The sequence below is a fragment of the Rhea americana genome, unplaced genomic scaffold (genome assembly GCF_003343005.1).
Source record: "Rhea americana isolate MKP2758 unplaced genomic scaffold, rheAme1 scaffold_43, whole genome shotgun sequence".
NCBI lineage: Eukaryota > Metazoa > Chordata > Aves > Rheiformes > Rheidae > Rhea > Rhea americana.
In genome coordinates, this window is record NW_028186568.1 from 1,692,890 (window position 1) to 1,718,285 (window position 25,396).

Consider the following 25,396-nt stretch of genomic DNA (forward strand, 5'->3'; position numbering starts at 1 on the left):
CAAAATAATTTATAAATACCATAGTAGGAAAAAATAAAAAAAGAAAGTGGTGATACAATTCCAAGCAGACAGGGAAAGCTACCAGCTCATCAGCTGATACCAAGACATCTTAAGTATTTATTATCTGATCCACATTATTTTCTTCTGGAAGGACCAGATGTTAAGCAGTTGCCAGCCTAATTAATATCAGCAATGAAAGATGAGATTTCAACTTAAGTAGGCAAAAAGCAGACTAGAAAAAGCTTTAAAAAATTTATGTGAGTGGCAGACAAGCCATCACAAGGCTTTTGACACTCACAGATGATGCAGGTCTCAACTGGAGCTTTTTGGACATCACCTTGCCCTCCCAAAGAAGTGTGAATACAGGAATACAGTAAAAAGCCTAGAGAGGGATCAAATTTCTAGGGCATTATTCAGGAAGAAAGATTTGATTGATTTGTCTAACAAATCCAAGACTGAGGTGGAATATGATAAACTTCGAGACAGTTGGCAATAAGCAGAGAAATAATCTGCTCTTTTGTTGTAGTAAGGAAGTACTTTTCCCATGGATGAGCCACACTCTAGGAACATCAGCCAAGCTGGTGGTGTGGAAAATCCAGTTTACAGAACACAGCAGAAAAATTCTCTCTTAGAATTATTTGGCAATGAATAATTACAAAATTTGACAGGATCAGCTTTATATTTATTAACAGACAGGTATCACCAGCCAAGCAACATATTTGTTCCTGAACTAACTGGGGTAAAGAAATGATACTGGTTACTTTGGAAAGTCCCTCAGAGCAGGATCCCTTGGTAACTGGATAGTCATGTATGCTAAAACCATRTCTCCCTCTAGCTTTCCTCAGGACAAACTATTACCTTAAACCTTTTAGGCCACTTTCCGACTCCAATCACACAAGAACATCTAATAACGCACAACGATACTTGAGCACACCGTGCCAGCCACTGCGCTGCTGTTATGGTAGCTGGTGAACAGCAGTAAACAGTACGAGTGGCTCCGCTTCTTACTTGTCTGTAAACATGGGAGACCTGCTGAAAAGTTAACTGCTTTTACAATAGGGAATCACTGTTAAAAACGGAAAGGGAGCAAYCATCTTGCTGGTGCCTCCTACTATGGAAGTAGAGCTGTTTGGTGAAAGAAAAACAAAAACAAAAACAAACAAACAAAAAAAACCCAAAGGGATGAATCCATCCTAAAAGGTGCTGAACCAAGTGCCTGAGCATAGTTCCAGAAACAAGGAGAACTAGGCTTCAGAGAACCCAGTGGAGAAAAAAAAAGACCTTGGAAGTGCAGAAGCATTCGTGAAGCTGAGAGGTAACAAGGAGCCTGCTCTGCCTTTGTCCACACTTGCTGCAGCAGGCAGCCAGGTGAGACCTYGCTCTGCTGTTGAGCTTTGGAACTACTGCCCTGGGGTGCGCACAGACTCTGAACATCCGAGGAAGCCTGCAGGACCACATATTGGGGGTGGTCCACAAGATGGAGTAAAGGTTCAACCAGGTTATTGTAAATGAAAAAGGGTGAAAAATGACTGGTTTCTAAACTATGCAACAATTGGTCTCGTGTACACCCGTTATCATCTATTACAACATGAAGAACTGATACTTTCTAGTTTTGATCTTTCGAGTTCCTTGCTAATGAGAGAAACCAATGGTTTGCATTACAAGATTTAGACATTGATAGATTTCCCACACGCATCATCTGTATGTCATTAATCTCATTGCTTCTTATTCTCAGTTCTGTTTTGGAATTACTATTTCTAGTGTACTCTAAATTGTTTTASAGTGAAGACTTCTGTAGATTACAGGAGATTTTGGCTTTTTCTGTTAATAGCAAGATAAACAGAGATCTGACTCTATAGGAAATGATATAGGAGACAAAAGTAACACAGCATCACTTTCCTATTTAGGTTTCTTTTCAACTATAACCCARTCCCATCCAAGGCTGACTCCTTCTYTCCTTTCAATTGTTAGTAAAAGTTCCGGTATCCAGGAATATTTTCAAGCACTACAACAAGCACTAGAACCATTGCTCAAAAAAGTTACAGTTGATTCTCTTCTTTTGAAACGCATTCACTACATACATATTCATACCACATGAACCTTTACATGGTGGATTTTTTTTTTTTTCAGAGAATTCAGCAATATCTATTAGGACACACATAAACCAGACCCCTCTATTTGGCTCACATGCAGCTAGAAAGGGTATTCTTCTGCCCATTCTTCTTCCCTCAAAACCCTAAAAGTCTTAAGAGGTTTCAAGGCAGAGTGGAAAAAAATCAAGCATCTAAGAGCATAGTTACAAGTAAAAGTCTCTCTTCTCTTTTAGTATCTACAAGCACATGGTGGGCAACTAAAAGGAGTGCTGCTGACATACTGGAAGGGGTTCAGAATCCCTATTTAAATAAAAGAGGCAATTTTCTCCTATATATACACTGTGTAATGCTTAGTAAAACTACAGAAAGAGTTCCACATGGCAGCTCTGCAGGTCTGAGAGAAGAACGTGTTCTGTGGAGAGTCCCCCAAATCATGACCCCATGCTATGACACACTTAACATGCCTTACATAGTTATCCAATGTCATGTTATTATAGACAATATCTGTTCTCTAGACCTTTTAACCATATATAATAACAGCACAAGAAATATTAAAATATTTCTTAGCAAAACATATTTAACAAAAACATACAAAAGAAACATTAACAGGTTGATTCTATAAAACAATAGAATTTGCTTAACCACAGAAGAGTAACCACAGCAAAAAAAAAAAAAAAAAAAAAAAAAAAAAAAAAAAAAAAAAAAAAAAAAAAAAAAAAAAAAAAAAAAAAAAAAAAAAAAAAATCCTAAAAAAGCACCTAAAAGATAAACTTTCAGTGGATCTAAATTGATTAAGGTACAATCAAAACTCTAACTCCTAAGACAGCTAGAAGCAGACTCGGCTACAGGGAATAACAAGTATGGAAAAATCAGCTTCTCTATGATAAGACAAGGCTATTTTTGGCCACAAACATATGTCCATTAATTATTTCTTGTGGGTAAACTAGGGTGCCCATCAGAGCAGCCTATTCTAGGTCCAAGAGCCAGCCATCAAGCAGCTACATCACAAACACGGACTCAAGGCCTGAGTGATATTTCATGAAAACGGATTCAGCAACAGGAATAATTTCTGGGCAGTTTACCRTGAGAAAAGTAGGTCTTTGGACCAGAACTACAGTGACTGATTGACTCACCATTACCAGTTCTGTCTTAACATTTCAGATGGTGCTCGCATTGAAGGGTATGTGTATTCATTTCTCTGACAATGAAATTGGGAAGGCATGTGACTGCTTCTGTTGGTCCATGGGAGTGGATTTCTTTTTGGCAAATCCCCCATCCCTAGAGATACCCTGCAAGTCATTATTCATCACCTTCCTCTTAGGAACTATGCACTCAAMATAGTTTAAATCATTGGACAATATATGCAACGTCTTTGATTACCTGAACTACTGCCAGATACATCTGGCATGCGATCCATCTGTTTCCTAGGATGGATGCCTCCCTTCACGAGGCATGGGAAGCATCTTGCTTCCCTCTGATCTTTAGTAACATTCAGCAGGCAGTACAGTGGCATCTAACACAAGCAATTAGTATCACTTTCAGTGTGGAAGGTAGGAGTGAGTGAGAAGGCTATGGGAAATGTTGCTGCCTAATCCCATCCGCCTTAAAGCTTAGAGATTTTTGAATGATGCAAGTCATTTGCAAAACAGCAAGTGGAATGAATAGTCTTATTCTTTCCATTTCCTCCTGGGTGCCACGGACGCAAACTCCCATATGATTTCAGAAYGGCTGGCAAGCCCTCACAAGACTCTTAATAGTGACGGCTACGTGAAACAGAGAGTGATAGAGGGAAGATCTCAGCTCGGCGTATGTGAGCTCTTGGCAGGGAGACAGGACAATGTAGCACTTAGGGAAATTCTCTGGCATCTAACGAACTTAGTGGAATTATAGTATCTATGGCTGTATTTGACACCTTTTTGGATAACTGTTAACAGCTCCCTGTTGAGAAGTTCATTTTCGTGCCCTCCCCATATCCCCTTCAGAAGACTACAGAAGAGACCAGAATATTCATGAATGTCTTCAGCACCTCAGGAGAACCAAGTTGTCAGACCCTGTAAATGCACATGTCATGTAGTGGGAGTAAAGACTGATTTTCTTACACCTACTGCAATGTTAAAAAAAGAAAAGCTCTGTTTTTACAACATTGTACAGCATGAATCTTCATATTAATAACTCAAAGTAGTAAAACCGAATTTGATGTCCGACTGAAGTACTGTACCAGTTTGGTCACTCAATTTGCATCAGCAGATCTGTTTTTAAAGAAAACTCCAGACTTTGAACAGATACAAAGCTGTTAAATTTAAGAAGTGTTGAAGTTGAGCACCCTAAAGCCAAATCTCAACTACCAGAGTACTGCACAAATGTCTAGATATGAGAATAACCATCACACCTTTTCTCTTTGAAGCGGAATAGAAAGCCTTAGAAAATAACAGAAGAACAGCTATTATTGAAATCATTTAGGAAAAATACCCTACATGCCATGAATAAAATATGAGATGGTATTAATTGCAACTTGCTTTAATGAAAAAGTAAGTCTATCCTACTCACATAGCTCTGTGGATGTATCTTCCAGCCAATTAGAAGCATGTCTTTTGGTTAAAAAAGCTATGCTGTTAACTAGATAATTTCTAACAGTATTGAGACGGTTAACTCACTCAAATCTGGTTTGCTCATTTACACTTATGCTCAGGAAGAAATCCATTACAAATTTGCAAGGATTATCCTCCCTTAATTTAAAAATCATTTTATTTAAATTTTAAAACTGCAATCTTTAATATCCTTAAAGCTACATCAAAAAATGTATTAGATAATTACAGTTTCATTAACTCTTCRTACTGCATTCACTGTAGCAATCAGACTAATTATTTTACTAAAAAATGAGCTGGCTAGTGAGAGATGGGCTCTTTTCCACTGTCATGTTCTTGTATGCAGATTGTAATACTGCATTATAACATCTTATATTAAATGGCAAGTTGCAAAGGCAGTTTAATATTCCATTTGAGCTCAATACTGACATTTACTAGCCACATGACTATTTGTTATCCAGCAAGTCTCACTGAATGTTCCATGCAGACACGTCTTTATAAGATTAGACATGTCTTTATAAGAGTAGGCTTTGAATTCCACTGCACCATTAGAGCCTTTATTGCATCTTCCCTGTGGCTACTGTACAAGTGGATACTTTCCCATCTCTGTACTCAAAGAACGGCTAATAAAGGACCTGCATGATGTGGGGGAGGAGTGGGGAGATAGAGGAAAGTTCATAAAAGAAGGTGTTAGAAAATACTAAAAGGAAAATTCTGGCTTCAAGTGTTTCAGAAAACTAAAATATTTAATACATTAGCTGTATTCCTGATGCTGAATCAAATGCAGAATTTATTCACTGCCACTTCTTTACCTCCTCTAAGATATCCAGCCACCGTTGTAAAAGCACCAGAAGAAATATTATGGTGACACAAGAGAAAGAAGAAGCTTATACAATAATGTTTCTGCCCACACCAACTGCAATAAATTACAAGAATGTCCATGTTTCTATACTGGACAATTAATTTTAGAGCAACAATACGTTCCAATGTTCCAGGAACAGGCTGTCCACAGTTCCGGTTATTCTCTGGAGGACTCTCCTTTGCACAGTCTAAGAAAGCATTAAAATATCTTTTTCAAGAACACCCAGGTCATTTTGCAGTAGAGTAGCTACAAAACATTTATTTTTAAAATAAAAAACATTTAAATCATCAGCTTTTGTAAGACAGCATGTCAAGTRTTTATCTTAACCTTTGTAGTGTAAGCACCTTCAGTTGTCTGCTAAGATGATCAACATAAGTTATTATTTATCTGGTCAGACTGTTAACCTACATCAAAATAAATATACCTTTTATGAAGACAGACCACTTAATGCCTACCAAATTACTATACTTTATAAAAAGTTTCTCTGGTGACAACTGAAATACAGATTGCAAAACCGTAATTTTACTAATTTTTCTTTTTCAATCTCAGTGAAGACTGGCTTACAATTTTAACTAAGAAAAACAATGATAAAGCACTATAAACTATAGCTAAAAAAAGACAGCATCACAAAAAAAAAGTTTGAGATGGCTTACCTAAACTCTCTCAGAAGCAGAGGTGGAGTACATTCTCCTAAATCAATTATAATATACTGGGTTGGTCATAGCGTATGTGCCATTTTTAAGCAAAATTACCCACTGACATCAATAGAAATCTTTTTTTTTTTTTTTTTTTTTTTAATAACAAGAGAGATGATGAGCACTGATAAGTGAAAACAATATAGCCCATAAGGGCTTTTTATGCTGATACTATTAATTACAAAATATAGGGTGCAAAATTCAACATTCATAATGATATAAACCTTAAAAGTACAGAACAGAAGTTTACAAGACAATATTGCTACAGCACCTGAGATTTTCCTGTAGAAAGCCAGAGATACTTTCTTCAGAAACTGTAATACAATCAACTCAATTTCTCTCAATATTACATAAGAATAATTGATCTCAAAAGAGTTGAAATATATATAATGTGCCACATTTTTAATAGGCCTTAAAGATAAATCTACTATCAAACTACACTTAAAATTTGATCCATGTGCATTACATAATTGATGATATTTTATGAGATCCCATCATATTAAAACCAGAACAGATATAATCCATTACAGTGTTCTGATGAAATGAAAGTTTAAAAAAAAGTCAAAGAACACAGTATGCAACTTGAATCATGTTGACAATTAACTTGGACTACTGAAATAAAAACAGGTCTGAATAAAATGTTATATAGACTGCTATATAGTCATTTAGCTTTTACAGAAAGCTAGTGGTTAAGTATTCAGTAAAAGAAAGACTTAAAGGAAATTTTTTTTTCATTTCTACCTTGAGAGCTGGGAAGTAGCATCTTCTGTTCTGTGTGATTAAGACTTCATGATTTTGTACATCTAATTACCTGTCATCATCAGGCTAACCAACGTACTGCATACAGTCTTAGAAAAGAAACTTTCTTTTTTAATCCCTTGGCTTTGAAGCTTTAAGTAATTTCGTGTTCCACTTAACAACTGAACTCCGAAGACCCCAGAGAAAAGGAGAAACCGCATTTAAAACAAAGTTTTTAATAAAACACTGTTATGATTGGAACGTAAAGTTTTATTCTAACATGTGATTTTAAGATAAATATTCAAGCGCCAGATGATTCGAAAAATTACTAGTTCAAATACTGGAATTTAAGGGATGTCCCTTTAATTCTAGTAATGCTTTCATCAGATAAAGTATACCATACATTTGGGTTTATTTACTTACTTAATTAGGTATACCGTAAAAAAAAAGACGTAACCATTAATTTTGTCAAAATTAAGTGTTCTTCTCCCACAGTTAAATACTTGGAATTTTCTGGAACCTTTTTAACACCTGCAAAACAGTCAAGCAGGTTTAGTTTTGTCCTTTAATTCAAGTATGAATAACTAGGCACTCCGTAGCAACTTCAGGAAGAAAAGTTGTACAAGTTAAAGCGAAAGAGTTAAATGTTTGCTGTTCTAAAATCTGAATGCAGTTAAATGCACTGTTGGCTCACTTAAACAACAACAAAAATCCCATTTACCCTTAAAACACTTCCTCAATACAAGGTGCAACAACAGAGTTGAAAACAAAAGAACATGAAACAAAACAAAAAGGCAAACCCCTCCACCACAAACAGAAAATCCCAAACCRAGAATTTTCCTTTCAGTGCCAACACTGTAGTCTTCAAAAAGTTAAAGTACAAATATTTACATTCCAGTGTATCCATACCTACAAGGAATGTTGTTTCACAGGAGAAAGCATGCCAAATACCTTTAATCCAATACCACTACTAYAGTTTACCCTTTCAAATCGATATTGTGGCTGAAACCTATGTGTTTATATAGGCAGTATAATGTTCTGGAGAAACTAACGTACACAGTTGAAAAGCTCCTCCCAAAACCAAGGGCAAAGACTGGAAATTYAATTGCTGGTCCTTAACCAATTTCAGTATCAAATGACAAAAAGTAACCAGCTACTTAGCGTGGAGTGAAAAGAGCACTTCTGTACTGGCCTCTTAATCCCCTGTCCCCCCTCCCCAGTTCTACAGGACATAAAGAGGTTGGCTGCACACAACTGCTTGTGATGCAAAACTCTCCCTAACTGAACACAGCTTTTCTGTATGCCCGTCAGTTTTTCAGTGTGCAAAAGTTAAAGTCCTAGCAAAAAAATCCAAACCAAAAGAAAACATGTGATAGTATGAAGGGARGCAGGTGTGTTATTTTAGTCATTTAAAATATGCTTGGCAAATTCCTCTAGAATATTATTTTTGTGGCACTGTGCTTTTAGAATTACTAGCTGGGATTCCAAGGAACATTTTAAGGCTGAGTCTTTTACGCTTTMTTTATTAGCTGCCCATTTTAATAATTTTGGTACTATTTGTCACAGTACATTAGAAAACAGCAGCATGAAGCATTAGATGGATAAGAATTTTAGGTTTTGTTCTCCTTTAAAAAGCTCATGTTTCTAAAATGAAAGGCACTCAAGACAGAAACTCTCTCTCCAGTTCGTATATAGATGGACGACAAGCTTTGCTCTTCATTCTACATAAAGGCACAGTACAGTCTCTATTTTGACCTTCTACATCAATGTCAAGTAACGAGGGCATGTGGCAGTTAGTTCTTTCCTCGGTATCTGGTAAGAAGTTAACATTTGGACCTATATTGCCTTCTAAATATTCCGGGTCTTTAGAGTTTGGTTTAATAATACGTGGAAGAATCTGCCATGCATCAATTTTACTTCTAACAGAAGAAGGTCGAGGCCTTGATATGATATTGACAGTTCTTTGTTTTTCAGGTGAAATACCACCTTGATCACTTCTTTCTTGAACAGATGGAGCACGTAGAGTTCCGGTAGCTGACAGCATTGGTAACTCAGGGACATCGTTAGCTGAAGCAAATCCATTAGCTAGGGGAAAGAAAAGACCAAAGAGACACACCTTAAACCCTGTAGCTTTTGGATTTCTTTGACATCTGTAAAAGTGGATTATTATAAGTGTTAACGATTTTTTCATTAAAAAAATTAAAAAACACATACATGATCTGTGGGGAATYTTCTAAGGAAGGATTATCACTACTCAAATAACTTCTGCATCTATAATCTCTCTGTCAATTCAGTTTTCATTGTTATGAAAGATATACAGAGTATTAACTACCCAGTAACTGGATGAATATTAACTGTAGAATAAAGCTCCACAAATTTGACAAATTATTCACATAATTTTAAGATATCATGAATGTTGTAAAGAATATTACATTGAATTTGCTCTAGAACATCAGTATTAAAATTTAAAACTTTTGTTCTTTGCAGAGTCATTGATCATGAACATACCCATGTACATGGAAACCAGATTTAAAGACTATTTTTTTTCAGCTTCAATTTATAGCAATAGCTTAGACTAAAGATTAGTGGAGCATGTGACAACTCTTGGGTCAGGCAAACAAATCAAAACTCAACAGACCTGTTTTTCTAGAAGTTAATGAATGGACAGGCTAAAATGATGCTAATTCATTCACCTATACGGATTCTCAAATTATATTAAACAAATGTATGTTTCTCTCAAGCTCCTGAAGTMAACAAGCTACATCATGCATTCAGCTGACAACATAGTTCTAGTTTATTTTACTGATAATGCTAGTGTTGTATATTTCACAAAAAAGATGGTTCTTGTTGACATGAATTGCTTGAAAAGACTCAAAAAACTTATTTTTGCAATATCTGARGAAAAATCAGTATCTACTGAAAATGAACTTTCCCATACCCACATTGTAATAGGATACTATTCCAAGTGGTGCAGGTAACTTATTCAGGGTTCAGACACAGGACTTACCACATACAGTCATGGTGGCTCAGCTAACCCATCTGATAATGTAATAAAGAACTTAGTGATTATCTAGTGAACAGTTACTGCCTCTAGATTTTCTCTTTCTGTAACAACACCTCTCACACACATTTGAAATTCTTAAATACCCACCTGTGGTCTGAAAATTGTTCCCATCTGATAAGGCTCGTCTGTGACCCAACACACTTAACTTTGATAAAGAATCATTTGGCACATTTTGAGATTCTTGTTTCAGACAAAGATTAAAAGGTTGATTCTTTAACGGTGTAGAAAATGAGTTAGCAGCCAGCTGTAATCTCTGTTCTCTCTTACTTTCAGAAGGAAAGTCATCACTGGAACTACATGGATCACAGTCACCAAGCATAGYGCTTACAAAAGCATCTTCATTGTCAGATTGAAGTAGGCATTTTGTGGACATGGAAGGCATAGAAAGAAGATTCACAGTATTTGCAGCAGGATTTAGGGATGGAATACTTGTTTCCTCTTTCTTGGACTGCAATCTTGTAGGGCTGGCACTCCTGCGAAATTTTGAAGCACGCTGAAATAGTCCATCACGTTTCTTCTTCTCATCCTTCGGCAAGAGTTCATCTGGACCTTGTGATTTGTTCAGCTCTCTAATATCCAAGCCCAGGGCAACAGACGCAAGGAGAACTGCACAACCATACAGCACTGAATCAGTCTTCTTTTTCTGCAGTGTTCTGCTCAGACTGTTTGTAGGTGTCATTTGAGGAGTACTGTTTGTAGAACTAGCAGAGGTTCCTTCTTCAAAGCTTTCATGTTCTACTGTATTCTCTCCCTGATCATCCTTCCACAGAGGTAGATTAATATAGGCCTGATTTGGCAGCTTAATTGGCTTTGGTCTTTTGGTGTCCAAACCTTCAGGGAGAAGTCTCTTATCAGTACACATACCTATAAAGCATTACAGTGTATTTTAAGATTGCAAATAAGCTATTTGTTATTACATGTCTACATATGTACATCCACTTACTTGCACATGTATTAATCTTGAGATATACTGTATGCCCCCTTTAAACACATTCAGAAGCTGAGACTCATAGTGCAAGAYTCAGAAACATTCTTAGCCTAAACCTTTTCCTGTTCTCTTGATAGTGCTTAAGAGAGTAAAAGCACTGCTTTGCTACAATTTTGTCTTTTTAGCACCTCAAAAGCAGAATCTAATAGAAGCAACTTGCAGATCTATCTTCTTAAATGAGTAAGAAAACTGTAAACAAAGCAGGTGGGTTTTTCCCCATCTATCCCCTAAATCTTTATTTGTAGAAAAGCACAAAGCATCTTCCAACTTTTATTTACTCAGCACAATTCGAAAGCAGATATCATGTTTTCATTTGTGGTGAAATCGCAGAATTTTTGGTAGTGCTTTTTAGACAATAAAAGAAATATTTCTGTGTATGGATTAAAGTAATATTATATACAGAAACTGCCAAGTAGTATCTGTAATACATTCTTCACAATATTTTCAATCAATTAAATTYAATTAATTTCAAAATTCAATGAATAGCCAGAAATTTTTGAATTAATCCATTGGGCAATTTGAAGTAAATTTGACGCTTCCCATCTAACAATGGGTAAAACAGAAAGTGTGATTTGACTTACATGTGTTATTCTACTGTAAACTAATGAATACTATAGAATATATATTTCAGTATTTAAAAAGCAAAAGGCAAATACGTAAAATTATGTTTAGCAGTAGGCTAATAAATCTGTAAATCTGCTATTTCTGAAGCCTTGGTTTACACCCTTAGCAGCATATATAAAGATGAAAATTTCTCCTGGGCAGAGAGGAGAGAGGGAGGAAATGAGTGCCCAAGAAGCTCACCATTTCCTCTTCCAGCTAGCATAAATCTATAAGCTGCTGTGGACACCAAGTTATACCACAGTTTGTTTCTATGACAGTTGTAACTTACTTTTTCAGATGAAAGAATCTTTGCTAGAGAAAGTGAGTGCAAAAATAAAGTTATGATAAATATTGTACAGCCCAGCACATTTAGAATAACAGACACAGAAATTAACATTTTGTTTATGTTATATTTACAGCTATTATGTTCTTGACTCTAAGAGTATTAAGTATAACATTTTACTTGTGATTTACCTATCAATCCTGAAAGCTACCTAGACAGCTTCAAGATCTGGTGTCTTAAATACCTTTTTCTTTTCCTCCTCCTCCAAAATTGAGAGAGTATGTGACATTTAAAAAGAACAGAAAACTAATATGTATCTAGGAACATACTGGGCTTACGGTTTACCCATTGACAATAAAAGTTATTGTTCACTTAACTATCACACAAATTACTAATTTATTTCTTTGCAAAAAAACCTAAAATGCTGTGCCTGCAGACCTCCTACACAGATCAGTCTGCATCTCAAAAACTTGGAAAAAATCTGTTTGTACTCTGCTCACATACCATATAAGTTTCTTAGATGCTAACAATGAAAAGGTAAGGATTTTAACACTTACAGGTTTTTATACATAAATTTTTTGTTTTGTTTTTACAAAGAAAAAGTATCTGTAACAAGGCATTTATGAGGTTTTACAATCTTTGAGAAACTTGAGCAATGCATTTGTAACACTGGAGGAAGACTTAGTACCATTATATGACAATTTTCAATTTTTCAGAAGTAGCTCTTACCTTGGTCTGCAAATAGTGAAGCTAAAGGAACACCTTTCTGATTTTTCATTAAAAGAGTTGACCACGGGTTGCTGCCATCTGAAAGGGGTCTTACTCTGAAATAATGATAATTATTTTGTTATTACAGAGGATACCGTGCTTACGTATGCTTTGACAGAAAATTACTAAAATATCTTTCTTTTTAAACCATAAACATGTAGCATATAACTTAAAACAGTACAGTTTTCCAATGGTAAGAAATGTTGTATATAGTATTTTACAGAATCAAATGATTACATACCTATACGTGCCTTATGACCAGGTATCTATTCTAATATGAAAAGTTCAGAACCATTATAATGGCCTAAAAAGGCAGACAATGAAAAATTGGCCTTAACTTCTTACTGGAGAACAAAAGTTGGTGGAAACCTAGACATCACATTCGTTGTCTCAAAGGAATATAATGAATACTGGAAATTTATTAAACACAGAGACTTTCAAGCAAACAAAAACATCACCTAAGCCAGTTTAAATACATGGTCTGAAACCAACTAACAGCACAAGTAAACTAGCGGRTATCTCCAAAAAGGGAAAAGGAGCTCTTGTTGCAGAAAATTGCTAACCTTCTGTTTTTAGTGATCAAAAAAACAAAACAAAACAAAACTGAAAGTAACTGATTTTTAGAAGTTTTTCACCCTGTGCTTTTCAGTGTAAAYGATATTTCAAGCGTGCATTGTGTTTCACTTACGCAAAGTCAGTCAGTCTTACTTAATAACACTGGAAGKGCCCACTTGGGGCCATGCTTGCAGTTCCTCAAGTCAGTCTGAGGAAGACCGAGAATGATAGGCTATGAATATCTTGTACATCTCAGCAGTTCAGAATCACGGTATATTCTGAATCTCAAAAATAGGGACAAAGGGTAATAGATAGAGCCACAGAAGCCTGAAGTGAACATTTTAGCCCCAAGTCTATGTAGGAGAGCTATTCCTCATTAACAGTTGTTCCTAAACTAATAAATGGCTGAGACTGAGTAGTCCTATAGTAGGCTATAATTATAGAAGCTGCAGAACTTCTCTCTCACTAACTAGGTTAGTGATTCATTTAGAAAAAATCCTTAGCATTACTAAATGAATGAAACATAGTAGACATACTTGTCCTTACAATCTGCACGATCCTTTGTTTGAACTGAACTCGGCCCCCACGTACAACCTCTCTTTTTAAAATTTCTCTTCACGTCTTCAAATTCTTCCTGGTGACAAGTTGTGCTTCTTCCCCAAGTTCTGTTGCTTTCATCTGAAGTTACTTTGGAAAAAAAAAAAAAAAAGAAAAGAAAAAGAAAAATTAATACTTCTAAGGACAATCAAATATTCTAAGATTCTAAGGAGAATCAAATATTTTTGACAGAACAGCTTTCTCCAATGCAAAACCATTCTGATAGTACATGAAGAGGAGTAAACAAAAATCRAGATCATTTTCCCTTACAATAAGAACCATCACACAAAATGCACTGATTGAAAAAGACTGGCAAGCAAGAAAAATAATTTGTGAGCTGACAAGAGACCCAAATTAAAGACAAGGAGCAYAATGATCTTATTTTCCATGCTTACTTTAACCTTAACTTTGCATTTAGTAATTCAGACAAGTGAATGAGACTGAGCACTTAAATTCTGATGAAGAAAGTATACACTATGAAACAACTGTATCAAATTAAACAGAATATTCCAATTCTGACAACGGTTAACATTCTTTTTCATTACACCAAAACAAATTATAAAGTGTCTATTCTTCATTAAATGCTTAGTCTGTCACTTCAGCTTAACTATTCAATTAAAAAGAACCAACACCCTTGAAACATAATGAAATCTTGCCTTTTTTCATAACCTCACTGGGAAGTTCATATTCACTTGTGATATCTACATCTTGCTGGTACACATATACACTGTTTCTTCGGCCATTAGTTGTGTGTGTATCTGTTTTGGAAATCACTGAAGAAAAATTAAAAGAATGTAGTAGAGATCTTCGTCAAGCTGGTTTCAGAAAGGGAACTGTTTCCCTTCTTATACTTTTAGTTTTGGGACATAAAAGCCAGACCTAGAAAGGCACAAAGCAGTTTTTGATAGACAGTTTTTTCCTGTAGAGCTTACAGGGTCCTCTTTCTAGGAACAGACTCAGGCAAGTGGATGTTYGCATGTGATCAGCGAACTGAAGTAGTAGTTTGCTATCATGATTACAGCTAYGATGGAAAGACACAACAGGAAAACAACTTAGCTTGTTAACAACATGATAAATGAGGTAATTGCTCCACACATCAACTGTCTTGCCTCTCCTGCACTGCACAACACTTTCCTCCTCCCTCACCACGCACCTTTTCACCAGCATGCCTTGCATTGTAGTACAACATATTACTTGCCTTYTTTAAACTCATAATCTAAACACAGTTCCAGGACCTACAGAGTATGCATCTTACTGGTTTCCTACTTGTCTTTAAGGCAGCTTTAAAACAGCTTTCAAAACCAGCTGAATTAGGTTTTATGACAAGTTTACAACTATTTTTTTTAATTTAAAAAAATATTTAGATTTAGAAGTTAGAACCGCTCATGGCAAAGCAAAGTGATCAAGTAACCAGTTGTTAGACATGCCTTTTCAAAGCAAATATATTTGGGTAAATCTTCCTGAAACAAAGAAACTTTGAAGTTAAATCAAGACAAAATATTATTGTGGAAAAGAGAATTTATTTTACACAGGTGCAGATGGGTGTGGAAGCTAAGCTGCTTCAGCTAGATACACCTGARAGATCTGATAAGCTTTTAGGTCATGCCTAGAGATCCAAACTCAAAAACAAAAGAGTACTTTTAAAGAACAGCCTTTTCGTTTTCCTCTATATTTTAGTCCTACAAATTGAAATGCCTGCTCAAAAAAAAAAACAAAAACGAAAAAACTTTAGTTAGAATTTAACACACATGCAAGGATTTAGAGTGCAGTGGCTATGACTYGCACAGAAATTAAAATATTCTCAGTTTTTCAGAATCATGCCAATACCTGACACTTGCTTCATTTCCAAGCATTTCCATCCAGAACAATGAGAACCAAATATAAAAGATGACATCTTACTTGTAACTATGATATTTCYGAAAGGAAAACAAGAGCTATTTCCTTCTTGTCCGAAGTAAAAAAAAACGAAACAAACAAAAACTCCCCCAAAATCAAAGTACACAGTCACAACAGGGCATGTGTGTGGGGGGCCATTATCAACATAGCTACTGTATCAGTTAACATTCTGCAAAAGATTCTCCTTTTATAATTTTCCTTCGATCTCAAGTTTCCATTAAGAAAAGCAAAATAGGGCTTAATCAATTCTCTCCTTTACCCACAATGTACCAGTAGTAATCGTCTCGGTCCAGGSAACTGTAACAATTACAGTTCAAACAAATACTTTAGTTACAACTGCCAGAAGAAAACACCACCTTTAGTCACTAATTAACAAAAATAATTTCATAAAGCAGACATTCTGAGATTATTTAAAACTTGATAGAAACAAGTTATCTCACGTTTCACGTTAGTTCCAGAATTCCTTAAACTAGCTAYAGAACAGTATGCAGAAAGAAACTATGCATTCAGATTTCCCCCTCATTCACATTCTTTAAGATGTAGRCCAGTAATTTTCTGATTATTTCTGAGGAAGTAATTTTCTTCAGAGGTGAACTACTCTGGCACTAGAGGACAGTCACCATTCGTTAGTGATGTGCTGGAACAGGTTCCACCGATTTCACTGAGAGAGTAGCATTCGGATTTTTCATCCTTTGTAGCATTACATCCTGAACGCGGATAATTGAGTAACTGACTTTGCACAAAAGATTAGACAATACAAAAGCAACCAGTGAAACTTGTAGGAATCTTTTTTCCCCATCTCTAAATGCATCATTCCCAAATATGAATGTGGGTTTCGCTATAACAATACGATCAGTTTTCTTTCATATTCATAAATGCTACCTCCAATCCTCTAGCATAAACATCTTCTCTTCTGGCACCAGTATACATGGGATAATGCAGACCTCCAAACATAGTTGCCCAGTTTGCAAACAAAGGAAAGAAACAAAACCAAAACAAAATCCCTAAAGCAAACTRTCTTTATTTCCATCTGGCTTTATACTTGCTTACTAATAGCTTTTCTTTTGTTCTGAGCAAGTAGAGCTGCTGGCTGATTCTTCTGTCTTTCAAGCCTGTATCACTGCCTCATTCTCTGACTCTTTCTGACAATCTACAGCTGACTTATCAACTCTAATAAAAACTCATTTTCCATTTTACAGTAGTTCTAAACTTGTCACTTTACCTTTTACCATTATAAATTCTGATTCTTCACCGCTTTATCCAAGTCATTTATGTATGACTTCCTGAAGTTATTGAGGAAAGATATGATTTAATACATTCTCAATAATTTTGAAATAATTACTGAAACATTAACTTTTTAGCAAGATTATCCCTCCTAACTTTTGCAACTTGTTGTTTGAGCAAACAAATTAAGGAGCCCAGAAATCAAACAGAAATCTGTCTGGAATTTGATACTACCAGTGTTTCAGTGACTCTGTACAGAACAAACAATCTCTGCTTATCAAACTGAAACAGTAGAGACTTACACTGTATAGCTCGAAGACGAGGAATTATTGTGGGACTACTTGAGGGACTAGAGCTGTTGCTGTTTAAACTTCTCCTCTTATCCAGATTGGGGGAAGCCTGCACTGTTATTTTGTGCTGGAAATCTATGAGAGAGAGTAAAACAAAACAATTTTAACATTCTAAATAATGAATATTCAGAAGATTATACCGCTGTACTCTTTAAATCAGCTTAAAGTTATATAACGAATAAAACTTCATAGTGCAAGAGATTTTTATATTAGTAACATTGACACAGGCTGATCATGCAATAATCAGTTTAGATTGTAAGTCAAGCTGGCATGATTTCATATGGACACGATATAATAGGTCTACAGCAACACCAAAAAAGCAGCTAGGTTGTCCAACTGGAGTCAAATTGAGGCATGTCCACACTGCATGCCAATATTCAATCCTGTTCGTTGTCGCAGAGGGAAAGAAAAGCTAAATGGATACAGTAGTATTTCATCTCAAATCAAATCAGCTGATATTCAATCAGCATTTCAAAATTTAATTTTAGATCATTTCAAAATGATCTTTAGGCAAAGGTTTGGACATGACTGTGCTTATATTGATGCCAGATCCACTATACTTTTCACTAAATAGAGAATACAGTCTTCATAGCAATCAGATTTGCCTTTTTCACATGTATTTCATATACAATATAAAAATAGAACTGACAAAGTGTCAGAAAAACAAGATACTGAACTACAGCATTATATATATGCCTCTCTAACCCCTATCAACAGCACAATTAGAACATATGCTGTCAGAAGCTGTCAGAACGACAAGTTAATCTGGATAGTTCTTGAAAACACATAGCTAAGYGGCATTCTAGATAAAATTGTTGATTTTATCACGTTTTCGAAGCTCAACATTGGCAGATCCAGGAAACAAAAGATCAAAGATTTAACTTAAAGCCTGTGATACAGCATAGACTAATATCTGAAAATAAGTTGGAAGAGGCTAGCATGTTTATTTGTGAGGCTGCAGTAAGACTGCTTTTGTAATTATTATTTTTTTTTAAGTAATGAAAAATAAACTTATTTTTCTAGTGCTGAAACAGTACCCTAAATATTACCTCATTCTTTGTCCCTTTCAAATGCTCAGATAGCTATGATTGGTTGGAACTTTGTTAGTGTGGCATTAAGATCTTACCGCACTAGTAATAAGCTGAGACCTCGCCTGGAAACCACTGAAAGGAAATCCATCAACCACAGGATGCTAGTATCTTTGTGAAGGCTTTTCAGCTATTTGCATAACCCTTGAGTTTCTATAGTGCCATCTAGTGACAGCATTAATTAAATTCCACTAAAACAGTCACTGACACTAAAACAACCAATCTTCTACAAACACAAACCTGCTTTGCAAAGGCAGGATTTTAATGCATCCCTGGGTGGAATTAAATGCTGTAACATTCAAATTCTACATCTGTAATCTGAAATGACATCTTCTGTTGCTATTAGTGTTTTCTTCCAAGAAGTAAGGCAAAGATTGTAACTGCTGCACTGTATTTGCGACTGCAATGTGCATGAGATTTGGACCCACTACATCTAAACTTCTAGTCATTGTAAAGTGTTGTTTTTCATTAGATATTTGCAAACTTAGGGCAAACAGTATTAACAAACAGTATTAATAWTTTATCATGTTAGATAAGTGCCTTTTTATTGCTGCCCAGAATTTTCTATCTGCACAAAAATAGATAGTAGACATCAGAACTTCAAACCAGTCTCAAACCTCTTGATTCCCAAACTACTAACCCTYCCTGTCAGATAAAACAGATTTCTGAGTCAGGTGAAGGAATCTTCCAACTTAAATGAAGACTACGCTGCAAAATATATGTGGAGGAAAAAAAMCAGCTATATAACTCTTACCACATTCTCTGTGTTAGTAAGTTAGAAGACCCTAGCAACGACTTAAAATAGTAGCCAACATTGAACATTTTAAGCCTGCACATTTAATTAATATATATTGTGAACTGGAAAAAACCCTCAAACCTGAAGGCAAACTTATTCTATGTCCATCTTTAAGTTTTAAACGGCTTCTTTTAAATTTGCCCTTCCTCTTCTTTACATTGGGTTTCTCTTGATTTAACTGGAATATCATGATATTCAGCTCACGCTCCAGTACATCGATCTCACGTTCTGCTAACTGTTGCTCACGACGCTTAAGTAATTCTTCCTGAGATTTTTGCTGAAGAGCTGCTCTTGTCAACTCCTCTTCTCGTGATCGCAGCTCCTGAAATAAGATTTACAGAAATGAAACTAAATAATGGGAAGAATCGTGCTATGGGGTAAGTGTACAGCAAGTTGTATTTCTTATCTATTTTGGTGATGCACTGTATAYATCTAGCATGCACATATGACATTCTGACAGTCCTCCATCCCGTGTAAGCCAAAGAGCTTTTCTATTCTGCACACAAATATTATACAGATTTCCTTCTAGCCATTTAACTTTAGTCACTTGGCAAGCACTGGCAATGGAGACATACACAATCACAGATTATCAGTTTAGGGCACATTTTCTGTTAGGCAGGAAGTTTTTCACTTGAGAGACTCCCTCCTATTCATATAGCATGAAGGCTACTGTTACACAGCTCCTATAGACTAACACAAGAAAAGACCATCCTCATCAATACACGAGTGAATGCTTTTATCCTAAATCTCCCAAACTTTCCTGTTTTCAGGCATTTATTAAGTAGCACTTCTCTATCTAGAACAACAATCAGTACTATAATTAATAATATTTCTTAATTGCAGTCYAGTAGGTATCTGTACAACATCAATCAGTTACTAACCACTGAATTACACCAAATGGACTTTCCAATAACCAAACCCTAAAACAGATTATTTTTCTGCCTTTTTTATTTTGAAGAAGGAAAAACTTTAGTGAAGAAGCTACTTCATTTTTTTAGTGTAAGGACTTAAAATTCAAGGGCAAATAGCTGTAAAGCTACCATCTTAAAATGATCTAAATCCTCAGCTTTCAAAATGTGTTAAAATATATCTCAAATTTAAATAGATGTGCCATCATACTATGGGGTATATTATAAACAAAATAGGCTTATTCAGAAGCACAGCAGTCAGCACTGTAAACACAAGAATAAATAGGAAAAGGAAGAGTTAAAATATAACTAATACTGTATGTTTCTCTCACTATACAGTATTTCATTTTTATGTAGAATTGTGTGAACTTTACCTGGATAGAAACTGAAATTCTATTAGAAGTACAAGAATAACTTAAAATTAAGCTACTTTAAGAGTTCAGGATATGTAAGAATCCCTTCCCCCCATTTAAAACCTCATTTGTTCCCTCCCTGTTATAGCTGTTATTTTTTAGAGCAGACCAACTACTTCTCATCATTAGTATCCTTCAAGGTCATAAACCGGCAGARTACCTCATTTCCTGCTGAGCTTTTATTCATAATGTGAAAGCATAAAACCAATGTTCTGCTCTTTCAATTCCCACTTGGTCATGAATAAATTAATGAACAATATTAGCTGGATATTTTGGAACAAGAGAAAAAAAAATCTCTCTGTTCTTACCAAAATGACTACAGATGTCAAAAGACAGGTTAGCACTGACCCAAACTCTAGTTCTTTAGACAATAACAATTATCTGTTCCTTAGAAAGAAACCTGCTTTTTCTTTATAGCTTTAGTAGAAAATATATAAACACATACACTGGTTATCACTGCTTCCAAGTTTAAATTAATAAACCATATGAAATGTGTCAGTCATTTAAATTAAAGTGAGCTTCTAATGGATTTTTTTTATATACAACTTTTTTTTTTTTTAATCCAGTCTGCTTAACACACACACTTTGACAAAAGGCAATTCTGCCTCTTGGTAATTTAMAGGAGCCTGTCTTCATATCAGCAAATAAGGTGAGGAGGAGGGAGCTGTGGTTTTCTTTCTTTTTCTTTTCTTTTCTTTTCTTAAGTAAGATATTTAGTTACTTTATACTTCAACTAGAAGAGAAAACTGCAAATCCTCATTTCTCTCCTCCTGATCTTGTCCAGTCAAAAATGGCAAAACTAAAACAAGTGCTGGAAGCAGCAGCCATGTGAATTCAAATTTAGAATAAAAATGCTTCAGAGTTTAAAGAGAGAAAATGTTTATTACTACGAAGTATTAGGAGATACTATTAATTATCCATCTCTTATTGTCCTCAAATCCGGGTTACAYAAGGCTCAGTAACTGGTCAAAAACTGGGTGCCTGTACTGAAAAGGAAGACAGTATAGATGACATAATAATGTTTTCTCATTGACAGTCTTAGTATTTACTCTTTTCCAAATAAACTAATTAAAAAAAAGACTTAATGCAATTAGTTATGCAATGCTTCCAAACCACTCTGCAATTAAAACACTCATTATAAGGAAGCTAGGAAAGAATTCTATATTTAAGTTGCTCAACAACATTCATCAAAAGAAGATTGTGATCTTTCCTTGGAGTGGGTGTCACCATCACTCATTTACAGTAAGCCCTTGAGGAAATTCCTCCAGCTACAGAAGTGCCTCCTTCAGAGGGCATAAGACTCTATGCAGAGTTTTCTTATTATTAATTATATAAATACTTCATAGACACAACTTTCTCTCTAGTACCTCTCAGTAAAATTGGTAATGTTCCAGATTAAATAAGCATGAACACATGAAAGTCTTTTCTAAGTCAAAGTTGCATGTTTTCATTCTTGAACAAGTTTACCTAATTAAGGCAGATGCCTTTGGAGATGCATTTACTTTGGCATATGAGAAATAGATTTCATTTTATCTTTTYCCCTTCCTAATTAAGCATAATTCACTTTTACACCAAAAAAATAAAAAAAGAATTTTCTCATAAAGCTTTGCACCAACTTATCTTCTTCTCACCTTGATTTAGTCAGTGAGATTTTCTTTGCTAGGAAATCTTCTTAGTCTGGACTGATGCCTCCAAAAAACATACATGCACACGAACGTGTATGCCTGTTCTTGCTACAACTGCTCCCAAAACAAACAACAGGAAAGGGGTGTTCGAGCAGTTGTTGGAGGGGAAGAGAAGAGAATTAGGCCCTATGGCAAGTTCCAGCAAATGAACATAGTGGTTGCAGCCCCCACAGCAAGTGAAATGGAAAGCCTGTACTCCTTGCAGAAGGATGATCATCCATCTGGAAAGGAAGCTGACAGCTACACACCTCAGCAGGCAGGGGAAACTATACAGACATAACTTGCCCAGTTCTAGAAACTAAAATGGAAGAAGGGAAACCATAGGGTGGAAGAAAAGGTGGACAGGTAAGTGTGAAAGACTATTATTGAGGATACTACAAGCTTAGTGGTATCAGAATTTATTATTTACCACATATATTGATATTGCAGTAGATCCATAATGTCTCATCCATTATCAGCTAATAGTCCACAAATTGGCATTGGTAAAGTTTGATGAGAACAGGTGAGGGGCTGAGGCTACTGACAATGACCTGTGAGATGTGAGTTTGTTTTTTGTCTCTGTCAAAAATCTTTAAAGTGACTAAATCTTTAATTAAGATTTCTCTATGAGTCTCTGGAACTTAACTCTCTTCTTATCTATTACCACTTTATGAAAATAACAACAGATACTAAAAACATATTATATACTGAGCAATAACAACATTGGAAAAAAAACAACACAACTGCAAAGGGAACTGCCTTCTGTTAAAAGTATTTCTAACAGGGACACAATAATGCCTGGCCTATTCCAACCAGCAACTCAGAGAAATTATCTAAAGTAAAATATAAACCTAGGAGTGATTAAAAACATGCTAAAATAACTAAATGAGAGAAAAAGAATTCACAGYGATTGCTCATTTAGCACAAATACATCACATAAGAATATGGAAAGATCAGTGATAGGAACCTAGATAACAAACAAGAGAAACTGGATTTACTGATTCACGAGCCTAAGTTTGACCTAATTGATCTTATTAATATCTGGCAAGATTTCCAAAACTACCTCATTAAAAAAAGATCAATATCTTGATCTCAATAGGCTTTCAACTGTCTGAATTCCTTGGATGAGTCATGAGTCACGATAGCCCTCTGTTACTACAATAATTCTATGCTTCCTGTCAAACTTAGCATTTCAGCCCCAATTGAAATACCTTAACTACARTTTTGGCATTTGGAACTATTTATTTATTTGTTTTAGTCAAGGAAGAAAGGGGAAAAGCAAGATCGTCTGAAACTTGAGAACACCAGTAATAGCAGTCCCTATTTCTAAAGTAAGCTTGTTGCAAGACAGTTAGTTATATCTTAAAAATATTGGCCAGAAACACTTTAATGGAGTTTAAGAACAGCACATCTACCCACAAAATCAGGTAATTAAACTAACAATCTGTTTGATATTTAACTTAGTAGTAGATCCTCCCCCTTCATGTAGGTTATTGTTTCAAATGTACCTCAGCTATTAAATCAGGTTTCTAGTATTATTTTGAACTTCTGAATTGTAACTTGTCAAAACTGCTGCATCACATAAATTCACATGTACACATATCCTCAATTCACTGCCTTGCAAATGGAAAAATCAACTTACTTTTTCCTTGGTCCTCAGTTCATTGAATATCTGCTGAATCTCTAGTTTCCAGTCATCTTGCATGGAATGGAAAGATTCTTGAGGCATTTCAGTCATAACTGCCTGCTCAATAGCAGTAAGCTGTTCAAGAATTAAGGCAAACGATGGTCGGATATGAGGATCCTGCTCCCAGCATTCTAGAATTTATCAAAATCTGATCAGTTTTTAGTAATACACAGAAATTTCTGAACAAATACATGACTTCAAATTACTTGCTACAGTATTTCAATTTCTAGTGCCTTCCCGTTATCCGCAATATTTCCCTAAATCTGTTCCTATTTTAAAAAAGTTACATTTACCTACCTGTATTCAGTGGACACATTTTATAAGAATAGTCACATTTTTTCATCTCTATCTTTAGAATCTGAAAGAGTAAAACTAACAGTACTACGTAGAAGGGGTTCTTATGTAACCAAAAGGTAAAGAAATCCATCGCACACAAGGAAATAGACATTAGCAATGTTTATTTCTCTCTAGAGAATTTCAGGAACACTTTTGGCACTCAGAAAAAAACAATGAGAAAAAAACRGCATTTGTGGTTCTTCCCCTTGGGATTCTAGTCTTGATTTTGTATTACTCTGTAGTATATTTTCTATTTCATGAAAATTAATGCAATTTGAGTGTAAAAGGAAATCTGTAAAAGCAGAGCAATAAACTGAAAAAAAGTCMTCAGTTACCACTGAAGAAGTTAAGTGTTATACTGTAATACTGTATGACTTGCCCTGAAACACATTCAGATGTCTGCAACACTGGATGGCTGTGAGAAGAAAAGCAAGACTTCTGCGTTTTGAAAAGGACATATACCCCCCAAACCTAAATATTTAAAAAGATAGGAGAAAACATCATAGATACCTTTCATTAGTTTTGCAAATGGTTCAGGACAGGTGGATGGAATGGGCAAAGTAAGCTTATTGACAGCAACTCCATAAGCCACAGCAAGTCCATCAATGCCACGGTAAGGAACTTCTCCTGTAAGCAGTTCCCACAGCAACACTCCGTAACTACAAAAGGCAATTATTACGCAGTTATTTTGTGAATACTGACACACTTTACTCAAGAACAAACAGGTATCTGTCCAGCCATGTCCTGGAATCCATGAGGATTTCCCACATCAAAGGTGAAAGCCTTTAAGAATCTATTCCTGCTCAGTCATCTTGCCTCCAATAGTGATCAGCCAAATTGGACATGACTCTAAGATTACTGGCTTGCACCCCTACCCTGTTCACTGTTACTTCAAAACCGGAAAAAAAAAAATCTAGAGGACTCCTATTCAAAATGTTACCTAGAGTCATTTTTATGTAAACGCTAGTATCATGTAAATCTCACTTTTAATTACAAGACTGAACCACAAGAAAACAAGCAACCTTCTCCCCACCAAAAAAAAGAAACTCAAAAACAAACAAACAAAAAAACCCCAACAAAATCCCTAAAACACACCAGGGCTTTCAGGCAATACTCCTCTCAAGCATTTCACAGCAGTCTACCTAGACATATGCTGACTTTTTTTGATTAAAAAAAAAAAAAAAGGTATTGTTTGGAAGTTTC

General features: G+C 35.5%; 1 protein-coding gene across 1 annotated transcript in view; it reads right to left on the reverse strand.

Annotated features, from left to right (window-relative positions):
- Nucleotides 1-7,328: 7,328 nt before the first annotated feature.
- The window catches only part of MAP3K21 (mitogen-activated protein kinase kinase kinase 21), a gene marked incomplete at its 5' end in the record, with an annotated part of 41,907 nt that continues 23,839 nt past the window's right edge, over nt 7,329-25,396 (reverse strand). The window contains 8 exons of the mRNA XM_085315413.1: nt 7,329-9,058; nt 10,125-10,901; nt 12,641-12,735; nt 13,771-13,921; nt 17,254-17,376; nt 19,267-19,507; nt 23,813-23,988; nt 24,704-24,852. Of these exons, the coding sequence (XP_085171539.1) occupies nt 8,634-9,058; nt 10,125-10,901; nt 12,641-12,735; nt 13,771-13,921; nt 17,254-17,376; nt 19,267-19,507; nt 23,813-23,988; nt 24,704-24,852 (2,137 nt within the window). The remainder of the gene's footprint in view (nt 9,059-10,124; nt 10,902-12,640; nt 12,736-13,770; nt 13,922-17,253; nt 17,377-19,266; nt 19,508-23,812; nt 23,989-24,703; nt 24,853-25,396) is intronic.